The 20,755-nt window shown below is 38.4% G+C and overlaps 1 protein-coding gene across 8 annotated transcripts in view; it reads left to right on the top strand.

Moving 5' to 3' along the window:
• Positions 1 to 20,755, top strand: part of LOC124381017 — a 73,625-nt gene that overhangs the window by 44,088 nt on the left and 8,782 nt on the right. For 5 of the 8 annotated variants that reach the window (XR_006924764.1, XM_046842383.1, XM_046842378.1 and 2 more), the window contains exons 8-12: positions 895 to 1,125; positions 13,009 to 13,167; positions 14,041 to 14,188; positions 18,053 to 18,187; positions 18,296 to 18,379. Coding sequence is in view for 6 of the 8 variants with exons in the window: in XM_046842383.1 (XP_046698339.1) it covers positions 895 to 1,125; positions 13,009 to 13,167; positions 14,041 to 14,188; positions 18,053 to 18,187; positions 18,296 to 18,379 (757 nt within the window). In the remaining 2 variants the exon portion in view is untranslated. Of the gene's footprint in view, positions 1 to 894; positions 1,126 to 13,008; positions 13,168 to 14,040; positions 14,189 to 18,052; positions 18,188 to 18,285; positions 18,380 to 20,755 lie in introns of all 8 variants that reach the window. The other 3 variants (XR_006924765.1, XM_046842382.1, XM_046842380.1) reach the window with 3 other exon arrangements.

Here is a 20,755-nt window from a genome sequence, read left to right as displayed (position 1 = left end):
GTGTGTGTGTGTGAGATGGAAAGACAGCTAAGGGTCTGGGCTATGTGTGTGTGAGATGAGCAGAGCGCTAAGGGTCTGGGCTTTGTGTGAAACTTTTATTTATATATGAGAGAGAGAGAGAGAGAGAGAGAGAGTACACATACACATACAGTATCTCAGATTAAATAAATAGTAATAACTGGGCACACACACAATATGTATACATAATATATATTGTGTGTGTGCCCAGCTTTACTATTTATTTAATCTGAGACTTCATAAAGCTATTTATAGCTATTACTTGAGCCTCCCGTCTAAAATTACACACAGCCATCAGTGATCTTACTGTAACACTAAACTATAAAAGACAAACAGTTGGTACAGTTCAACCCATTTGGTGTTTCTGTGGCAAAATTCCTCTTGTATACCTAATTATTCTATATTATGTGTACACTATTAGGTATAAAAAGGTCACATTCAGCTTTAAGGTTTTATGTGAAACCCTGTGGAACCAAGCGTGCAGATAAGGTTCTCTTTGGACAATAGCGTAACCCTTCAGCAACCCTTATATTGTTCTGAAAACGTATTACCCGTATCCGCTTTTGTAATTGGTGTTTGATCCTCGTTTTCACAGCTCATCTAAAAGCTCGGCCTTGGCTGCTCTTTGCTCTTGTTATTATTTCTGTCACCTTGAGCTACTTTGTGGCATTCCGCAAAACAGTGGCCCCTCATACTGCTGACTGCTCTGACTTGTGTCCAACAAGCCTGGACCAGCAGGACCGCTCTGTTTCAGACAGGTGCAAGGCTCCCCTGCAGCCACTCACCTGTGTCCAGTTCTTTCTTTCTTTCTTTTTTTTCTTTTCTTTTTTTTTGACGACTGTTGACATCGCTTTCTTCCTCACCTCCTTCCTGCAGAGCGCCCTGGAGTCCAAGCTCAGCCAGCTGTTCAAACACCTGCACGGAATAAGACAGACCCTCAGCCTCGTCCTGGCCCCGCACCAAGAACCTGACAATCCTGTAGTACACACGGCACCTACCGTCGTCTACGCTCATCTGCTAAACCAGTCCCACCGCTGCTGCGCTCTCCTGGACCGTTGTTGCCTTGACCTCCTGACCCTGTCTCTCATCGTGCCCTCGGCACCCTGGGTAAGCAGATCTTCTTCCTGCAGCCCTCTCTCTGGCTTCCCTGATATCCATCATTTGTTGTGCCATTGTTAGCTCAAAGCTTCAGCATGTTTTTGGTATCTGGGGGGGTGACATGAAGGTTGTCCTTGTTTTGGAAACTGATACATTTGCACTTGACAATTAGCCTGCATGAGGGATACGGGAGCTAAGCACAGGAATGTGCACGGTGGAAAAACAAAGCGAAGAATGCAAAATAGTGAAATGGAACTGCCGATGTTGGAGTGGGTTAACTCTGCCCTCTCATTGGTAACTAACTGCGATCTCCTTAAAGCCATTTACCTATAAAATGTCTGCTTTGTTACTTATTAGTCTAGCACGAGTTATTGACTCAAGACAACCGAAATGATGTAATACAGGAAGTTCTCAGATCAATTCCTTTATCCTATTTCCTGTCATTTCTACCTATTGCAACCACTTTGCGTCATCTTCCCACCTGATCTGGGTCCTGGTGTTTCTCTGAACCCTCACCTCACATGTCTGGCTCTGGTCATATTGACTACACCCAGGGTGATTTAGAGAGAAAAGAAGGAAGCATTCAAGCTATTGTTCCTCCTTTTACTCCCCACGGACGAGCTCATCTGTGGCTTTAAAGACGAAGCAGCCAGACCCACATTAACCCCTGTGTCGCCCAGCTCCAACCTTACTCCACACCCAGGGGCTTTCAAAAAACCTGCATTATTCATTCCCCCATTCAAATGACATGCTATCCACTCGTGACAGAGCATAATGAAACCTGACGCTGTTTGGAATTCTGACCTGCCTTGGCACTAGCCGGGAGGAGACACTGCTTGAGAGAATTTTAGATCTCCTGTATGTAGTGCAATACAGGTTTTTTGCCGTAGCGTCAGATTCATAATTCAGTTATGCAAAGAGAGTCAGACATGTAGGCTTACACTAATGGCTCACAATCAGTAGCACAAATACCAAAATCCCTCTTCACTTATCTACGTTCTCTCGTATTACCGCTGTAGATTGGATTTGTCCTGGCTAACTACAAATTACGCCTGTAAGTGAATACGAATACATTATTTTGAATTAACAGATAATGTGTTTCAAACAGATACAAATAGGAGCAGGGCTGTTTTTCTGGTTGAGACAAATAAGTGGTCAGATACGAAGCTCTCTAAACAAAAGAAAGGCAGCAAATAACAAGAACATTATGCATTTACACCAATCATTCATTTAGCCTTAGTGTCTGCCTGGTCAGGATTTAATAAAAAAAAAAGATGGATTAATGGGGGGACAGATAGAGTCTCATGTACCTCTCGAGTTGAAAATACTTATGAGAGGGATTAGTTTATCTTTACTATAGAGAGGTTTTAGTAAGCTGAGGACCATGCTGACAGATTTCCCAGTGTTTCTGCTATGCAGAATTACACTATATGAACAGAAGTATGTGGAAACCTGACTATAAGTTTCGTATGTGTTTTAAACATCTTATTCCACATTTATTCCCTAAATTATAATAATCTCCACTCTTCTGGGAAAATGTTCCACTAGATGTTGGAGTGTGATTGTGAGGATTTGTACTCATTCAACCACATGAGTAAAGTCAGAGTTCTAGTTCATCCCAGTGATGTTCAATAGGGTTGAGGTCAAATCTCTGTAGAAGTCCACTCAAGATCTTTCAATCCATCCCACGTAAAAAATGGAGCTGGCTTTGTGCATAGGTTTGTAAATCTGTGTACACACATGCAACAGATATTTCTGTCTATAAATTTATAGATATAAATGTAATTTTTTGTTTAGAAAATACATACATTCCTTAAAAAAAATCCACCTAAATACATGGAAAATCTGATACATCGTCTGCTTAATGAAGTGATTAAACATCATACAAGCGAGGCGACCTCTCGATACTCTACACACATACACTTCTTTACAATGTGAATAACTTCATGTACAAGCCCAATTCCAAAAAATGTAGACACTGTACAAATTGTGAATAAAAACAGAGTGCAATGATGTGGAAGTTTCAAATTTCAATATTTTATTCAGAATACAACAAAGATGACATTAAATGTTTGAGAAACTGAGAAAATGTATAATTTTAAGGGAAAAATAAGTTGATTTTAAATTTTATGGCATCAACGCATCTCAAAAAAGTTTGGACAAGGCCATGTTTACCACTGTGTGGCATCCCCTCTTCTTTTTATAACAGTCTGCAAACGTCTGGGGACTGAGGAGAGAAGTTGCTCAAGTTTATGAATCGGAATGTTGTCCCATTTTTGTCTATACAGGCTTCTAGTTGCTCAACTGTCTTAGGTCTTCTTTGTCGCATCTTCCTCTTGATGATGCGCCAAATATTTTCTATAGGTGAAAGATCTGAACTGCAGGTTGGCCATTTCAGTACCCGGATCTTTCTTCTACGCAGCCATGATGTTGTAATTGATGCAGTATGTGATCTGGCATTGTCATGTTGGAAAATGCAAGGTCTTCCCTGAAAGAGACAACGTCTGGATGGGAGCATAAGCTTGGATATACCTTTCAGCATTGATAATGCCTTTCCAGATGTGTAAGCTGCCCATGCCACATGCACTCATGCAACCCCATACCATCAGAGATGCAGGCTTCTAAACTGAGCGCTGATAACAACTTGGGTTGTCCTTATCCTCTTTAGTGACATGGCGTCCCAGTTTTCCAAAAAGAGCTTTTGGTTCGTCTGACCACAGAACAGTTTTCCACTTTGCCACAGTCCATTTTAAATGAGCCTTGGCCCAGAGAAAATGCCTGCGCTTCTGGATCATGTTTAGATATGGCTTAATTTTTGACCTATAGAGTTTTAGCCGGCAACGGCGAATGGCACGGTGGACTGTGTTCACCGACAATGTTTTCTGGAAGTATTCCTGAGCCCATGTTGTGATTTCCATTACAGTAGCATTCCTGTATGTGATGCAGTGCCGTCTAAGGGCCCGAAGATCACAGGCATCCAGTATGGTTTTCCGGCCTTGTTCCTTATATGTACATTTAACTTTTCCGGCCTCTTATTGCTACCTGTCCCAACTTTTTTGGAATGTGTAGCTTTCATGAAATCCAAAATGAGCCAATATTTGGCATGACATTTCCAAATGTCTCACTTTCAACATTTGATATGTTATGTATATTCTATTGTGAATAAAATATAGGTTTATAAGATTTGTAATTATTGCATTCCTTTTTTTATTCACAATTTGTACAGTGTCCCAATTTTTTGGGAATCGGGTTTGTACACACTGAATCTACCACTGCAGGACTGTGCATACATGCCTACGATGTTTCCAATAATAATAATAATAATAATAATAATAATAATAAATTTAATTTATATAGCGCCTTTCCCAAGCTCAAGGACGCTTACTGATACAATACACACTGAACACTTAATATTTACATACCTTTTATGTCTTTTCTTCTACTATTACAGTTTTCAAAATGTTTAGTTTATGTATTTTTTTTTTCAATTATGTCCATTATAATATATGTCATAGGCTGCTGGATAATTCACACAGTAAGGATTTTGTTGTATGGTGAGTTTCCTGTAAAGAATACATAACCTTGTGAATATAAAAGTTCACTGGAACAAAGATTGGTCCTAGTGAACATTTTACCGACTGAAAACTGCTCTATTTTAATAGAAAGGTCACAACAAGTTCCAGGCCATCAAAAACCCATTTGTGCCTTGAGTCCTGTGGGGAAGCACTGAAGCTAAAAGTAGGTGAGGGCGTTTTGGGGCCGTCTTCACAGAGGGGTGGGGAGGCGTCTGTTTCTGCATGAACAAAGATGCACATATCAAGATCTTCATCATCGGTTGAGGCTATCCGTCACTCCCCCAGCCCTCTGACAAACAACCCTGCTCTAGTCGTGAATAAAACCCTCCAGTTTATACAGTGGAACCTCAAGAGCGTGCAGTCAGGGACCCATCTGTGGTATATTAGTACGAGGCTGCGTGCTTTATTTCAATTTTGCATGTGTGTACACAGATTGTTATTAGTCGTTTAGAAGGCATGCCCTCCCGGTGTCGGGTGTAATTGGAAGTAAACGTTTACATGCAATGATGGATTTCGTGGCATTAACTTCAGCCACAATCACGTGTAATTTGCAGGAGGATTTACGGGGGGACAAAAAAAGGACAAGGAATATAACCGGGGTCAGAGGGTGCCTGATTACCATAATCACATCTGTTGGCTTTTAATTGTGCAATTTTGGCCATGAAAGGAGAACAAATAGCGAGGATATTATGTGCTAACTAATAGCTAGCAAAGTGTAAGATGGAAGATAACTGGTTCTTTTTGGGAAGTTATTTCATGGAGTACCCATTTCCATAGTAGGATCCTTAGGGATAAAAAAGGAAACCCAGCCATACAGACAGCACAGCCAGGGATGGAAATGTCTTTGTTGTAGGTTCCACTAGGCTCTCAGGAGGGGAAAAGATGGGCTTTGAATCCAGGAGAGATCCATAGGAATAACTAAAGTAGCTGCCATTAAGATAGATCTAAAGGTGGGAACAGCTGGTGCCTCACCACTGCTGGTGGGCTTTTTCCTCTCTCTCAGCAGCCCCTGATTGATCTGTGCATTTCCTATTAGCAGCTATTTACACCACTGGCACACCGTATTCTTGAGGCGCACTAATTATCGCAAATTTTTCACCGATTTCCTTTTAACTCTTCAGCTGTTTCAACATGATTGTTTTCCTCTTGTGCAAATGTGCACTCACTTTGACAACGATTAACTGCAGCACTTGATTTCACACCCACGTGAGAAAATAGTAAAGACTAGTTCTATTTTTCCAACACTTTGCTCCTGAAAGCCCAGAATGTTGGTTTAAGGGGACAGGTTTATCTCTAGGTGTCAGGAAACATTGTTTAAAACTCTCCATCAGGAGTTGACTACAAAGCTTCTTCAGCTTGAGGTTGGTGATATATGATAAGGACTGTGTGGGTGCTTTTGTTCCCGTGTCAGAAGTGTTTGATAATCATTTTCAGATATTTCCATCTGGTTACTATGAATAAGGTGGTCCATAAGAGTCAGGAAAAAAAAGAATTAAGATCACAGCAAATCATACAAAAATAAATGACATCACAGAAAGACTAAAGTAACATGCATACCATTGCATTATATTGATTTCACTAGGCTGACTAATTTACATACTGTAAAATGTTTTGTTTCCATTGGATCGTTATTCAGCATATCCAATTATCAGTAAGAGCATGTGTTTCTTAATAAGTGCCCAGATTGTTTGTTTTTGGCTGGCTGTGCTTTTAGTTTTGCTGGATTTTTATTATTTCATTATATAATTTGCTGTTGTGTTGCTTAGTAGGATTTTCTGATTTGCATTTGCATTCTATGAGTTGCTTTTGTATGATTTGTTGCTGTTCTGTTGTTGCATTTTCTGATTTGCTGTTGCATTTCATTTTTTGATTTGCTGTCGTGTTGTGTGATTTGCTGTCGTGTTGTGTGATTTGCAGTCGTGTTGTGTGATTTGCTGTCGTGCCAGATGATTTGCTGTCATGTTGGGTGATTTGCTGTTGTGTTGTGTGGCTTCCGGTCATGTATGATTTGTTGTAGTGTTGTATGGCTTGCTGTTGTGTTGTATGATTTGTTGTCATGTTGTATGCTTTTTTTTGGAGTTGTATGATTTGCTGTTTTGTTGTATGGCTTGCTGTTTTTGGTTTGTTAATGTGTATCATTTAGTGCCAGTGCTGATAGATTTAACACTGAAGAAATTTAGGAGGTTGTTGAGAATCTTTTTTTTTGTTCATTTTAACTTGTTTTTAGATGGAAAGTGTTTTATACAACCAATGATTGGATTCCCTGCTCCAGTAATGAAGAGTCGCAGGTTTCCTTTAAAGCACTCTCCCAGGTGTTTATTGCGTTCGCCTTGAACCTTGCTTGGGTTCTTTCAAGTCTCTCCATTTCATGTTAAATGAAACGGTAGATGGATGAGGTTTTCCAGCGGTCAGTATTGTACCTTTAGCCTTGAGTAACAATGGTTGCTAGCTTTAAGTTTTTTTCCACAGCTTTGTTTACACTGGGTTTCCAGGTGCTAGTCTGAGCTGCTTCATTTTCTACATTTAGATTTTTTTTCTCAGAGGAATTTCTTCGTGACCTTAGCCTTGCGTGAGCACGTTTGATCTTCAATAGATTGACTAACTTGGCTTTGTAATCTTTGATTTGAATTTGAAAACCCCATATATGTGTAGCTTTGATGTTTTATTCAGACACCAGTGCCTTTTAAACTCTTTAATACATGAAGAGATACATTTAATACATGAAGAGAAAGTGTAAAGGAGTATAACGGTGTAAGGAGAAAATTGTTAGTCAACATGCATTTTACAGGATTATATTTTATTTCATGTACTTCTTTAAAGAGGATTGGACCTCGTGGGTCTGTCGTTTACTTTGGTCCATTTTTAGATTTATTGTGCGTAAAATATTTAAGGCATTTAACAGCCCTAGCCGTGATCCAACGCCACACTTGATAAAGAATTCTGTTTCATTAAGCCTACTGAGAAACGTTTTATTTCAGAAGCCACTGACAGATATTTATCCTTTTGAGTTTTTGTGTGCGGAGCCTGTTTTGAGGTGCAAAGCTGACATTATCTCAGCCTGAAGCTAAAACACCTGCTCCCACTGCAAGCGTTTAAACAAGCCATCACCCTCTCTTTCGAAGCTGTAAGGAAGCTTAGATGAGAAACTGAATAAACTGACAATGTGTATCCTCATAGTTTTTGGTTGTGTGTTTTTTTGGGGGGGTTTTGTTCGCTTGTTTCGAAATAATGAATTGAACTGCTGCACCGATCTGTCGTTATTGTTCATGCAGTTACCACTGAGCTGTGGCAAAAAAAAAAAAAAGGAGGTGAGATGGGATGTGAGAGATGGAAAAGAATTGTGATTGACTCCCAGCAGGTGTGCTTGAAGCTCATTGTGAGGTTTAAGGTGGGGGGAAGATAGAGTTTGATGGACATCCTGACAGGAGGTATACACACACACACACACACACACACACACACGCTTATTATCTTCCAGTTTATGCTGTGGCTTGTCTGCTGAATTGCAAAGCCAAGCTAAATTTTGTTTTCTAGCTTGTTCACAAGTGCAATAATGGAGCGATGAAAGTAACCGTACAGTAGACACTGTTAAATACTGTTCTGATTTAGAACAGGGGTGTAAGGTGTATGCAAATTTATCAAAATCTTGCTTTCTTACCCAATTTAGGAGAAAAGAAATGAAATGACTTCAAAATAACAAAAACAGCTTTTTCCAGCTGTGACAAAAACTATCCAGAGGGGATTATGGCTAACTTCATCCACCAGACGTGAAATCACAATATTTTGTCAAACTGCCCCTTTTGCTGCATCTCAGGGCAATGGAACACACTCTGAGGAAAGTAGTATCAATACATTTTCTCCATACATAAGCTCATAGACACCCATGATTTGTTAGTGTTACTGTGGTTGACATGAGAACAATGAAACGCCATCTTTCCCACCCGGTCAATTTAGCTCACTATGGACTCACAGTCACGGAAAATTAGACCTCGCAATCTCCTATTGTCACATGCGATGACCATGTAATGTGAGGCATTTTAGCTAAGATTGAGGAAGAAGAATTACAGACTGTTTATACACTATATGAACAAAAGTATTGGGACAACTGACTTTTCCAGCCATATGTGATTTTCCAGCTATATGTGGTTCTTCCCCAAACTGTTACCACAAAGTTGGAGGCACACAATTGTATAGGATGCCTTTGGATGTGCCTCATGACAAGCTCCTGTGCAATATTATGCAAAGAGGGAAAAAAAACACTTGGGGTCAAATTGTCAATGCAAAATTAAGCTAGCCGCATTACCAGTTTTACAATCTGTGTTATATGAAATTAATGTGTGTTATATTTTAGAGTAGATCTGCTGATGTTGCATTAGATTTGAGCATTACTGTATAACCGATTACACACTTTTGTTGAGAATTCAGTGTCCAATCACAGCATTTTGATTCATCACTGTAGAAAATGCGTGCGCTCACTGTCTAAATTATGAACGTGTTTGCGACTTCTCATTATTATAAATGACAATGTAACAGGAGGTTGTTTTTTTTTTGCTGCAAAAGTGTAAAACTCACATTAGTCTCAAGTCATGAACTGAAATGTTTTTTGGACTAAATTGTAATGGTGTTCCTTGAGTAGAATACAAATAGTTTAAAATGTAATCGCCTTGTATTTTTCAAACTGCACTAGAATCCCTCACCATACCCCCACTGTTAATAAGAATTTTACTCTGAGTAAATTTTATATGAGCTACTTTTTATTTTTAATTGAGTAATTTTTTGACTGGTAACTTAAGTAAAATTTCATTGAAGTAAAAGTTTTAGTTTTACTTGAGTAGAATATTTTATTACTTTCTTTATTCCACCTCTGCTCATTATTCAGCTCACATTTCTGTGTATTCATTAAAAATTGTGTTCATATTGTTTACGAACAGTGGCTTGAAGTTTCTCACCACCTTTATTTATAGTTATTTAACCCATATGTGGCTAGTTGCTGATTACTTTTCTGGAAGGCTCTTGGAGATCTCAGCTCGCCTTTGCCCATATGCAAAACATATTTAAATCACTATTTGTGTAATGTTTGTAATCATAACTCCACATAATTTCACTCAATAAGATAAGTACACTCTGTTACGAACCCTTAACAAATTAGGAACTAAACACTAAATTAAGTGCAGTTTTGCAGTTTGAAAAGCTGGCACGTGGTTAATAGTGTCATTACATCACTTGGTGTCTGAGTAAGCTGGAATCAGGCAGTGTTGTGCAGAACAATGGACTGATTGATTTGGATTAGTAATCCTGCAGCAGCTGTATCCTCTTGCTGCCAACCTTCGCTGTCTGAGCCAAAAAAATAAATAAACCCAAACTCACATGAGACGATCATTATAAAATCCCAAACACTTGAGCTTCTTTAACCATAAATATCCCCACCCCCATCTCTCAAAAATCCTTTGTTTTAATGAACTGGATTTTCTCCAAGTGGAGGTTTAGGCTGTGGAGCAGACACCTTATCTGTCAAAAGAGATCAAAGTAGCTCATCGGATCAGGACTAAGCGAGCTGTACTGGTGCACCCAGCATTTAATTAGGACCTAATTGGCTCATGGGTAAAATGACCTGCTGTGCAGGTGTAAACAAGCTGGTGTACAGTCCATCCACCAACAGGGGCATCTCTACAGGGAACGAAATAGAAGCTTTTGTTATAGGAAGAGTGATGAAATTATGGTAATGAATGCATAACAAGGAAAGAAAACAAGCAATGAATTAAAAAAACTGAAAAAGAAAGAGTTCACTAAGCCATGAGACCTGACATGAACACTGAAATACCTGCGACAGGTCCTGTTACTGTCTTATCTATGACTTGTGTGTTGATAGTTCCTGATGCTGCAGCTTATCATATTAATAGACTTAGAGATGCATGTCTAAGGATACAGCAGTGGCTTCTGCATGATTCAGGAGTGGGAGCTACGTGACAGCCTTCAGTTGAGGAGTTTATAGACTGCAGATTATAGCTTGCTATTCTAGACGTTACATTATTGAATCCAGTGGGACGTTGTGGTGTTTAAATCAATTATTCATGGTAGTTTTTTTCTTTTTTTTAAGCATTTGCCTCATGTGGTTGTGCAGTTTTGTCTCCAATGTGCCAAATTGTTAACTTATCTCTGAAGTCAGTTTACCAGGATCATTTAAAGAAAGTTAATGAGTCCTTTTCAAAGCTCAACTCAGACACAGCAACAAATATAACTAACTAAAGTAAAAACAAATGAACAAAAAATAAATTCACTGCATTTGCATCCATTTTGCTGATATCTATTCAGGTAGGCCGTAGGCATAGTGGGTATTTGTTATTTTTGTTGTCATAGTGGGTACTTTGTCAGTTGATTGGTACTGTCATTAAAGACACAAATATACTGTACTTATGAAAAAAACCATTAAAATATATAGATTAATTTATATATATATATATATATATATATATATATATATTAGACTTCATGGACTGTAGTGTTTTTTTGTTTTGTTATTGTACTTTAATTTAAAAAAGTGTTCCTTAAACAAGATAAACAAGAATATGCTTTGAATTTACATTAATGTGCAATTATAATTATCCAAAATTAATCCAGAAGATTAACATTCAAATCAACACCCAGTTAAGTTAAAAAGTTTTTATACCTTTAGGCACATAAAAAGAAATCAATTTATTTATAGCATCATGCATAAAGATTTTTTCAATTTTGGCAACAACAATTTGCCAATTATATGCTAATGTGTTATTATGAGGAAAAACAATGTTATATCAGTTAAAAGGTTTGTATTCAACTTTTTGAAGCTGATAAATATTCTCCATTAACCTTTATAACATTTTACAATTTAACCAAATGTCATTCTGTGCCTTTTAGACATTTTTTTGCAATGACATTTGTTCACTTGTCCTCTTGAAAGACACAAGTAGCACATAAAATGATTGACAGGTTCATTTGCATGTTGTGTTGCACTCCCATCGGGATTCCGGGGAGTGTTCACGCCATGTGCGATGTAAATGTACAGCTAAGCCTTGTCAAAGCAATGGATGGTGTTTATTCATATCCCGCTAAACAGCCTGAGGCCCTGTAGTGCTCTGTTACTGTAAACAGTGAAGGAACAGGCTTTTAACCCTCACCTCTGCTACATTTATCCAGACAAATGATCATACTGCTGAGGCATTTCACTGACAGATTCCTCACATGACTAACCCTCATAGAGTCTGATTTACAGACACAGTGACGACCCTTCCATGAGAAGTGGAGCAACTGTACTCCAAATTTGACTCTCCCCTTACATTCAGTTATGTGTATCCAGTCAGCCAAGTAGTTATTTCAATAAGAATAGTACATTACTGAGGGAATTCGTTTTGATCATGGACAAACACACCATTGTATGCGTCTGTGTGGATGCCATTTTGATTGCCAAGTTGTTTGATAGTAAATGATGATTGATATAAAAACATCACAAACATGAATCTCATCCAAAAAAGTAAAATAGCATGGTATGCACCAAAGGCTGTTTGGATGCATTTGGTGGTGTCCATGAATAAGGGCTGATAAGATCTCTTGCGGCGCAACTCTCTTCATTATTGAATAATTCATCAAAGTAAATGTGTCAGATGAGGACCTGAACCAGCCCACTGTCTCATTTTTCCAAGGACTAAGCAGATTCACTTGACTCGCCCAAAGATATACTGTTTCCTGATGCTTTGTGGATCAGGAGGCACAGTAGACAGAATCCTGTCAGCAGGCGTAGTTCAGTGGTTTTACCCTTCGCAGAAAGTCGCAGATTTGAAATTGACCATGAAGAACTTGAATACAGAATTATACTCAAAGCCCTGCTAATATATTTGTGTGTTGGAGTGTATTGAATGCCCCAGAGAGATCACAGTAGACATAATGTAGGATTAGAATTCTGGATGTCAGTCTGACCTCACAAATCAAATTCTGGTTGTGTTTTATTCCTTGCCATGAGCTTTTGTGATGGCCAGAAATAATTAACAATGCACATTTACATTACTGTCAAGGACAAACTGTGTACGATTGATTGCTTCCTGACTTCAAATGCTTATTAAAAGCTCATTCAGATATCTACGGGTGCATGGAAAATGATGTATAGAGGTTTCTACCTTCATGGTACTTTATTTACTTGATAGAAGCCAATTAAGGTGCAGATCGTTCTGAGGGCAGTTCTGTTTTACTACATTGTTTTATAATCTCCCAAAAGTATCAGCCCCCTCAGCAAAAGAAAAATGTTTTGGCTTACAGTCTATAGCTCAGTGTGAATGTGTGTTTGCAGGCCGCCCCAGAGCAGCGGGTTATTCACGAGCTGGAGGTGGAGAACATTCTGGCAGTGCTGCCAGCTTTTCCCAGAGGAGCACCCCTCCAACGTGCAAGACGTGCCGCCCAGGCCCTGAGCCGAGCCGCCAATTACTCTGTACTGATGGCCCAACAGCAGGTGAGTGTGCTGAGAGAAAGAACCAGGAGAAGGAGGGAGACTGGCTCACAGCTGTATTGGCTCATCTGCATTTGTCTGGCTCTTTCGTTTTCCTCTGCACCCAGCAGGGTGGTCGTGGTCATGCTTTTGTGTCAGTTATCCTTGTTAATTCCTGTCTTTTTCCATCTTTCTTCTTTTTCATACCTTCCGTTTCCTGTTCTCGCTGCCAAAACCCAAGCTCATGCCTCCACTTTGTGGTAATCTACCCCGCACTGTATGCTAACAGTCTGTCAATGGCAATCAATATTTCATACTAAAATAACCTGAGCGTGGTCGTTTCTGTCTAAGCCTCCCGGTACAACTTCAGGGTCAATCAAAACTGTTATTTCAGGAAAAGAGTCTTGATTGTGCCTCTGTATTGTAGCACAGGACAGGCTAAGCCATGAATCATTCATGATACACTCTCCCTGACCAGGGGAAACACGATGATTAATGCAACACTTGTTGTGACGCCTCTCTACAGTCAGGAGCAGCATCACCCAGGCGCCTCCTGACTCCGGGTTATGGGCCCATTATGCATTTTTAACGACCTGGTGTTTGTGAGATAGAGTGAGCAAATACACACTTATAAGAAGCCCCGTCCCTGTGTACTGTGAGACTTTTTTATTTTCATGAGATGTTGTGATTGCCTTTTATCAAGGCATGGTCACAATAGCCTCTGACCTTTATCCTTTAGAAGAGTCCTTTCTGAACGTGCTGCAAGACATTTGCTAGAATCCAGAACTTCAAAGAAGCATCTGCTTTTCATTAAAAGTCATCTTCCTCAAAACACCATCTGGGCTTTTGGCTTTCTCTTGAAGATGCATATTTTTGTCTTCTGTTCTGATGGTGAAGGTGGAAGCGCTCGAGGCTGAGTTGGACTTCCATAGAAGCTTGTACAGCCTGCAGGTCCGGACCATTGAGGAGCTTGTCCAGGGAATCCGACAGGCTTATCACGCCTTCCAGGAAAACATCTCTCAGAGTCTGTGTGTTCCACTGCAAGGTAAATAATACTAATTGCCCAAAAAGAATGCAAATAAGCCCGTGTTATAAATAGGATGTCATGTTTTATGATTTTACAGGAGAAAAAATTCATCCTCTGAATTGGTTGGTTGTGGCGTTATCTCACCTTCAGTCTTAAGTATTACAGAATTAATTCACTACAGTATTAATGCAACACATATATAGAGAACTCCTATATACCAAGCAGTTTACCCTACAACATAAAGTCACAGTATTATTAACTTGTTTTCTGATAAACAGTTTAATGGCATTTACCTGAATTTATACCATAGTGCTGTCTTTAGTGATGTCTAACAGCAAGAGTAGTAGTAGTGCCAAGCGCAATGCATTTAAACACAATAAACACTTTTTTTTTAAAAAACAGCTCATTTACAGGGACTTTACTTTCTCTTCTCTTCTATTGTGAAGCTTTCTGTAGAGGTTTAAATACCATTTATGGAAGGGGTCTCCAGTGCTTTGGAAGTATTCAGGACAAAAAAACTTACATTGTCAAAGTTATTTTTTATGATTTATAGCTACAATGTAAATGATAACTTTTCTAAATGGATAGAAAAATACAATGCATTTTTTTTTTACCTTAATCAGAAGATCTACAGGAAAAGTGCTGTGAACTAAGAAGAATAACACTTCAGGGCATGTGATAAAAATCTTCTTTAGAGTGGGTTAACAGATAACTTGGCTTGGGACAATCCAATTCAGTTAAATTCAATTTAGTTTTATTTGTATAGCACTTTTACATGTCTCAACGCAGCTTTACACAGATAAAGCAGTAATAAAAAAATATGTTTGTTTCTTTTCTGCTTAATAAGCAAGCCCATGGTGAATCTGGCAAGTAAAAAGTCCCTGTGATGGCATGAGGATAAAACCTTGAGAGGAACCAGGCCCAATGCAAACACATCTTCATCTGGTGACACCGGATGTCCATTCATTACAGCTCATACACAAGTTGCATGACTTTGTTCATTATTTTCCAGAATGCATTATATTGTTTTATTCCGTACATAGTCTATAACAAACTAAACGCATATATGAGCTGTACATATAACATATATTGAACAAAATAGCAATTTTAATTTTTTTCTGTAAACTGAATAAATAGTGCTTTTGCCATGTCTATGCCAAGGCTACACTATCCAGCTCCTTGTGTATGGACCACCTTGAGGCACTTTTGTGCACAAACCATAAGATTGCAAATAACTACCACAGAGCTGTAGTTTGCTGTGTCAATATGTCAATCAGTGTCGCACACCATTCAAGACTGCAATCAGAAATGGCATCAGTAGGCCATCACAGGCTTTTGAAGGATGGAACTGCGTGACTCGAGTGACAACTAACCCATTCTTCAACCATTTGGTGTTTCTTTCCAAAGCATGCTGGGCAAAATGGGATACTGTAGCATCAAGCACCTTAACAGCAAACACAATTATCTGTGCTTTTTGCCCAACTTACACAAAATGCTGTTCTAGGCAATTGTTTGCCTTTATAAATGCAGCATGTGATAAAAAAAAAACAAGAAAAATAATAATAATAAAAATAAGCAGTGCATCATCTTAGCGTGAACATTTTCTGGAAAGAGTAATTGTGTCTACCTGCCGCCCGCAAACATGCAATTCCAGACATCAGCTATTTCTGCTTAGAACAAACCACATAATCAGGACACTGCTGGTTGGTAATATTGATCCTGCTGACTGTGGATTTGCAGAAGGATGGGATTTTATTTTATCACACACTTGCCTAAATGAAAAATGATATAAAACACACACACACACACACACACACACACACACACACACACACACACACACACACATATATATACACACTGTATTTGCATAAACATGCATACACTTCATACTATATACTACTGTGTATATGATAGTGTCTCTGAGCTACCTAATGTTTTCTTTTTTTTTATTAGCAGCTTGGATGAATACTGGGAACATTTCAAACTAATAGTGATGTGTATAGTGTTTTTTCCGTGTGCATTTGTTTCTCTTGTTTTGGCATGTGTGAGAGTCTGCAGCCGTATATGAGAACAGCTACTCAGCGAAGCCATTCAGGAGGTGATGAAAACAAAGTGCTGTGGGGAGCGGCATGCATACCACAGTGTGTGTATATAGATGTGTCAGTCTACGCCCGTGTGTGTGTGTGTGTGTGTGTGAGTCCTTTGTTTGTGTGGTAAATAAGCTGAATCTTGCACCTGAATAACATGCATTTGTTTTTGTAATTGAGCATATATATATATATATATATATATATATATATATATATATATATATATATATATCCCCTAGTGCTTCTCCACTCCATTTCACTGGCACACATAACCCCTCATTAGACGCCTAATGTGGGACCTCCTGCTTTGCCTCTGCATAATGTAGAGCATTTTCCTCCCCCGATTCTGTCAACAGATGGTCAACAGTTCTGCTCTGTTACAGATTGCATCACACCTGGAGCAAGCAATCAAACTGTATATCTAGCATTTGTGAGAGTGTCTGTGTGTGTGTTTTTGTAAGTGTGTGATTGGAAGCAAGTGATTTAAAAAAAAACTTTTTTGCAGTAAGTCCATTTCGCAGACACCAACATGTGCTTCTTGAAGGATTACAGTGTAGTGTAGTTCAGTATATGACAAATCATCTTTGTTATTAACATTGAACAATTATTGTATATAAAAATGTATAACTCTTTAGAGGTCCTTAGGCTAGGCCTGTGTTTCACAGTCTATTATCTCATGTTCATGTAGATTTTTATATAAGTTCATGTTCTAACCATTCGGTCTGTCAGCATTTTACCATCCATTTAGTGAAGCCATTCCGTAACTAAGACAGAGCAAATCATTTGGACACTGTGGATTTCCTGAGGCTTGGCTTGGGGAAACACAGCTGTAAGAGACATATGAGGTCACCACAGATCTGCTGTCCGTTGTGCTTACCAGAGCTCTGGAACATCATTAGTACAATGGGTGTGGAGGGTCTATAGCTTTTAACATCTTACATATTAAAAGTGCAAGACCACATTTTCTCTGGTCTTTTTCTAAGACAGACATCTGGCATTGACCAGTCTGGCATGTATTGTCACTAAACATGGCATCTAGTTTTAGAGAAAGAGGCAATCTAACAGATGGGGAAAAAATCAGCCTTGGACCTTTTCACACATTTACAAGACACGTTGTTTTGGCCTTATTTTGCTTTTTGAAGCTGTATTTTTTCCGGGTCACAGCATTTAAAATGAAACCGACACATTTGTACATTTACACAGAGATGCACAAACCTTGTACTGTACAAACATAAATGTAGACAGCCAATCAGATTGTAATCTCCAACATTTTAAAGCTTGTGGCCAGAAAAGAGTCCAAAAATAATCTTCCTGTATGATCTCACTAAGTGGCTCAGACAAAGCTAACAGGACAGACTGAAAGCTTGGAAAGCAATGTTAACTAAAAAAAGCAGTTCAAGGCTAAAACTACATTCCTAATAAAAAACGTAGTGTTGCTGTAATAGAATGAACTCCTTCATAAATCCATATTCACTTCATATTCACTTAATTCAAACAGTTCCTGTGTGTCAACTGGTGTCAACTTTTTAAACTGGTTTTAAACTGGTGTGGATTTTATACTGGATTAATTAAAAAAAATGATGGGCATTTTTAAACTGCTGTGCATTTTTATCTGGTGTCAGTGTGTAATTTTCACTGAACACTCTTCACATAGAATTGCAAATATGGCAGCTCCTCTGTGTTTTGAAATAAATTTAAATGCGCACATCTCAGCCATTCTGCTTGATACAGCAGGCTCTTTCTCCACTCTTCTCACTTCTTTCCTTCTTTTTTTTCAATTTTTTCCCAGATGTCCTTTCATGTTACGAGGATCTGAGGAGCACAGCGTCAGAGGCTGCACTTCACCGCTTCCTGTCAGCTTTTAAGAGCAACTTGGCGCAGATAGTAGAAGCGGTGGATGCCTTCGGCCCTTCAAAGAGAGAAGGTGGATCAATGCCTGTCTTACACTCTCTATCTCTCCGTCTTTGTCTTTCACCTTCACTATGTCTTTATTTTGCTGTTAAACTGAAATCTTCTTCTAAGCCCTATTCAGCTGGTGATCCTACGGGTGTTAAGCTTTTGAATGATGACCTCGAAAATTCCCACAGTTATTCCAGTATTGTGATTTGTGCCAAAGGTGAAGCAAAGCTAAGTACTTTATTGTTACAGTATACAGTATAGCACAAATATTTGCATACCCTTACTTTAGAATGATGAACAGTCATCTTTTTTTTTCTTCCGTTCCTTTGCGCCTGTTTCTTCCATTTCTGAGTAATGATTTTCACGGCTGGTAACGGCATCCCTAAACAGATTCCTGTCATCTCGTGCTACAGCTTATAGAAAGAGCCTATGTTTAATACTGATCATAAAAAATAACCGCTGACTTTGACTTGATGTAATATTTTGCAAATGAGGAATTCTGGGCAATGAAGAAAATTAAATATAAAGAGATGCACACACAATAATAATAATAATAATAATATATACATATATACATACATACACACAGACAAAAACATGAACATGATAAAGAGGACATGGCTTTGCATGGTTACATGTACATGATGTATAATGGCTGCATGTCACCATGGACAATAATGGCTGCATGTACAGTAAATCAGTACTGCTACAAGCTGCATATTGACTACTCTAAAATAGATATAGTTTAATTATTGTCCCTTGGGAAGTAATGCTAAAATGCTTGCTGAAATGTGAGGGGTGTGCTTACTTTTGTGAGATACTGTATCTATATTTGGAGATTTGTACTAATTCAGTCACAAGGATGTTAGTAATGTGAGGCAGTTAATGTAAGGTGTAGACTGTCTCCTAGTTTAAGTGAGGGAAAAATATAGTAACTACATAAGACAATACAATTGTGTGCCTCCAATTTTGGGGTAAAAGTTTAGGAAAAGCACATATAGCTATGGAAAGTCAGGACAAACAAAGACTATAATCCTCCTTAAAAGTTTGTTGGCTTTGACTTGCTCATATTTTTTCATTATTTTTCTCTCACTTCAGGCTCAATTTACATTAGGCTTTAAACAACACAGCATTAAAGTCTGTATCTTTTGTAACATAACATCAGGACATAAACATTTCTTGGCAATTGAGTCCCAGCACCATTTTTTACTCCTATTATTCTCAATGTATTTTTGTACATTTCAGTACCCTGCCTACTAAACAGAATACACCTGGTCTATATTCTCTTAAACACATTTCTCTATGAAAATGAGCAGATGAGGGGAAAAGGCCTACTACCTAGGTGCGGCTTTAAATCTGCGTATTTGTTTTAAACATGTAAGCCGAATGTTTAATACACTCCTCTCTGCTGCATCTCGGTCACATTTATCCTGCTACTCCTTCATGCCAGAATCAGCCTGCTCCTAATACAATTGGCGTTTAGTTTTCCATTGCGAACACAGACAACAGCTGGTAGTGGAATCGTACATGCTTTCACACAGATGGGGGAGAAAATTACTGCAGCAGTCAGGGACATTTCGTCACAATGCTGAAAGCCGTCACATTCCTCCCCCATAACACCCCCCTCACCCAGTCATTCACCCACTCACAAAAAAAAAACCTCCTTCAAGAAACACGCCAACGCTTTTACTAATTTAGTCGCTCCAGTTTCAGCTGTCATTTTCCACTCACTATTAACAGATTCTTTAATACGCTGTTAGAATATCAGCTTCTATTATTGTTGGAGGTGGCAAACGTGGCAAAAAGATTGCATATGAGGTAGAAACGTGAAATATTTAGCCCTCAAACCCCCACCTCCACCTCCTCTCCCATAATGCCGATGGGGAAAAAAGTGAGTTTAACGACTTCTTTACTTAGTGTCTACCATGGAAAATATTTAGCATGAAAAATAAGCAATGAAAATAAAACAATTGGTACAAAAATATATTTGAGTGTAACAGTCGAATATCTTTAAGTGTTGAAAGTGAACAACTTTAACACTTGGGAGTGTAACCCTTTTCTATTATGTTATATTTCTATATAAATATGTTGTAGTTAAACATTTTATAAACATTTGATCATACATATATATATATATATATATATATATATATATATATATATATATATATATATATATATATATATATATATATGTGTGTGTGTGTGTGTGTGTGTATGTGTATATATATATATATATATATATATATATATATATATATATATATATATATATATATATATAGAGAGAGAGAGAGAGAGAGAGAGAGAGAGAGAGAGAGAGAGAGAGAGAGAGAGACACCTGATTGGACACCTGAATTATTAGAAAGAAGATTTAAGACCGACAGTATTTGCTGGCAGCCTGCACTTTTCTTACCTCCACCACCTTCTTCCATATGAATACATTTTCTGTTCTGATCTCAACAATGCACAAACATGCAAAATACTGAGTGGGCACCAATCAGAAGGGGGCATTTCTATGATGTCATCATGTCGACTTTTTACAAAGTATTTAACAATATTGTAAACTACAAAAAACATCATAAATACTGCC

The sequence above is a fragment of the Silurus meridionalis genome, chromosome 27 (genome assembly GCF_014805685.1).
Source record: "Silurus meridionalis isolate SWU-2019-XX chromosome 27, ASM1480568v1, whole genome shotgun sequence".
In the NCBI taxonomy this organism is placed as follows: Eukaryota; Metazoa; Chordata; class Actinopteri; order Siluriformes; family Siluridae; genus Silurus; species Silurus meridionalis.
This window is presented reverse-complemented; position numbering and strand designations above follow the sequence as displayed.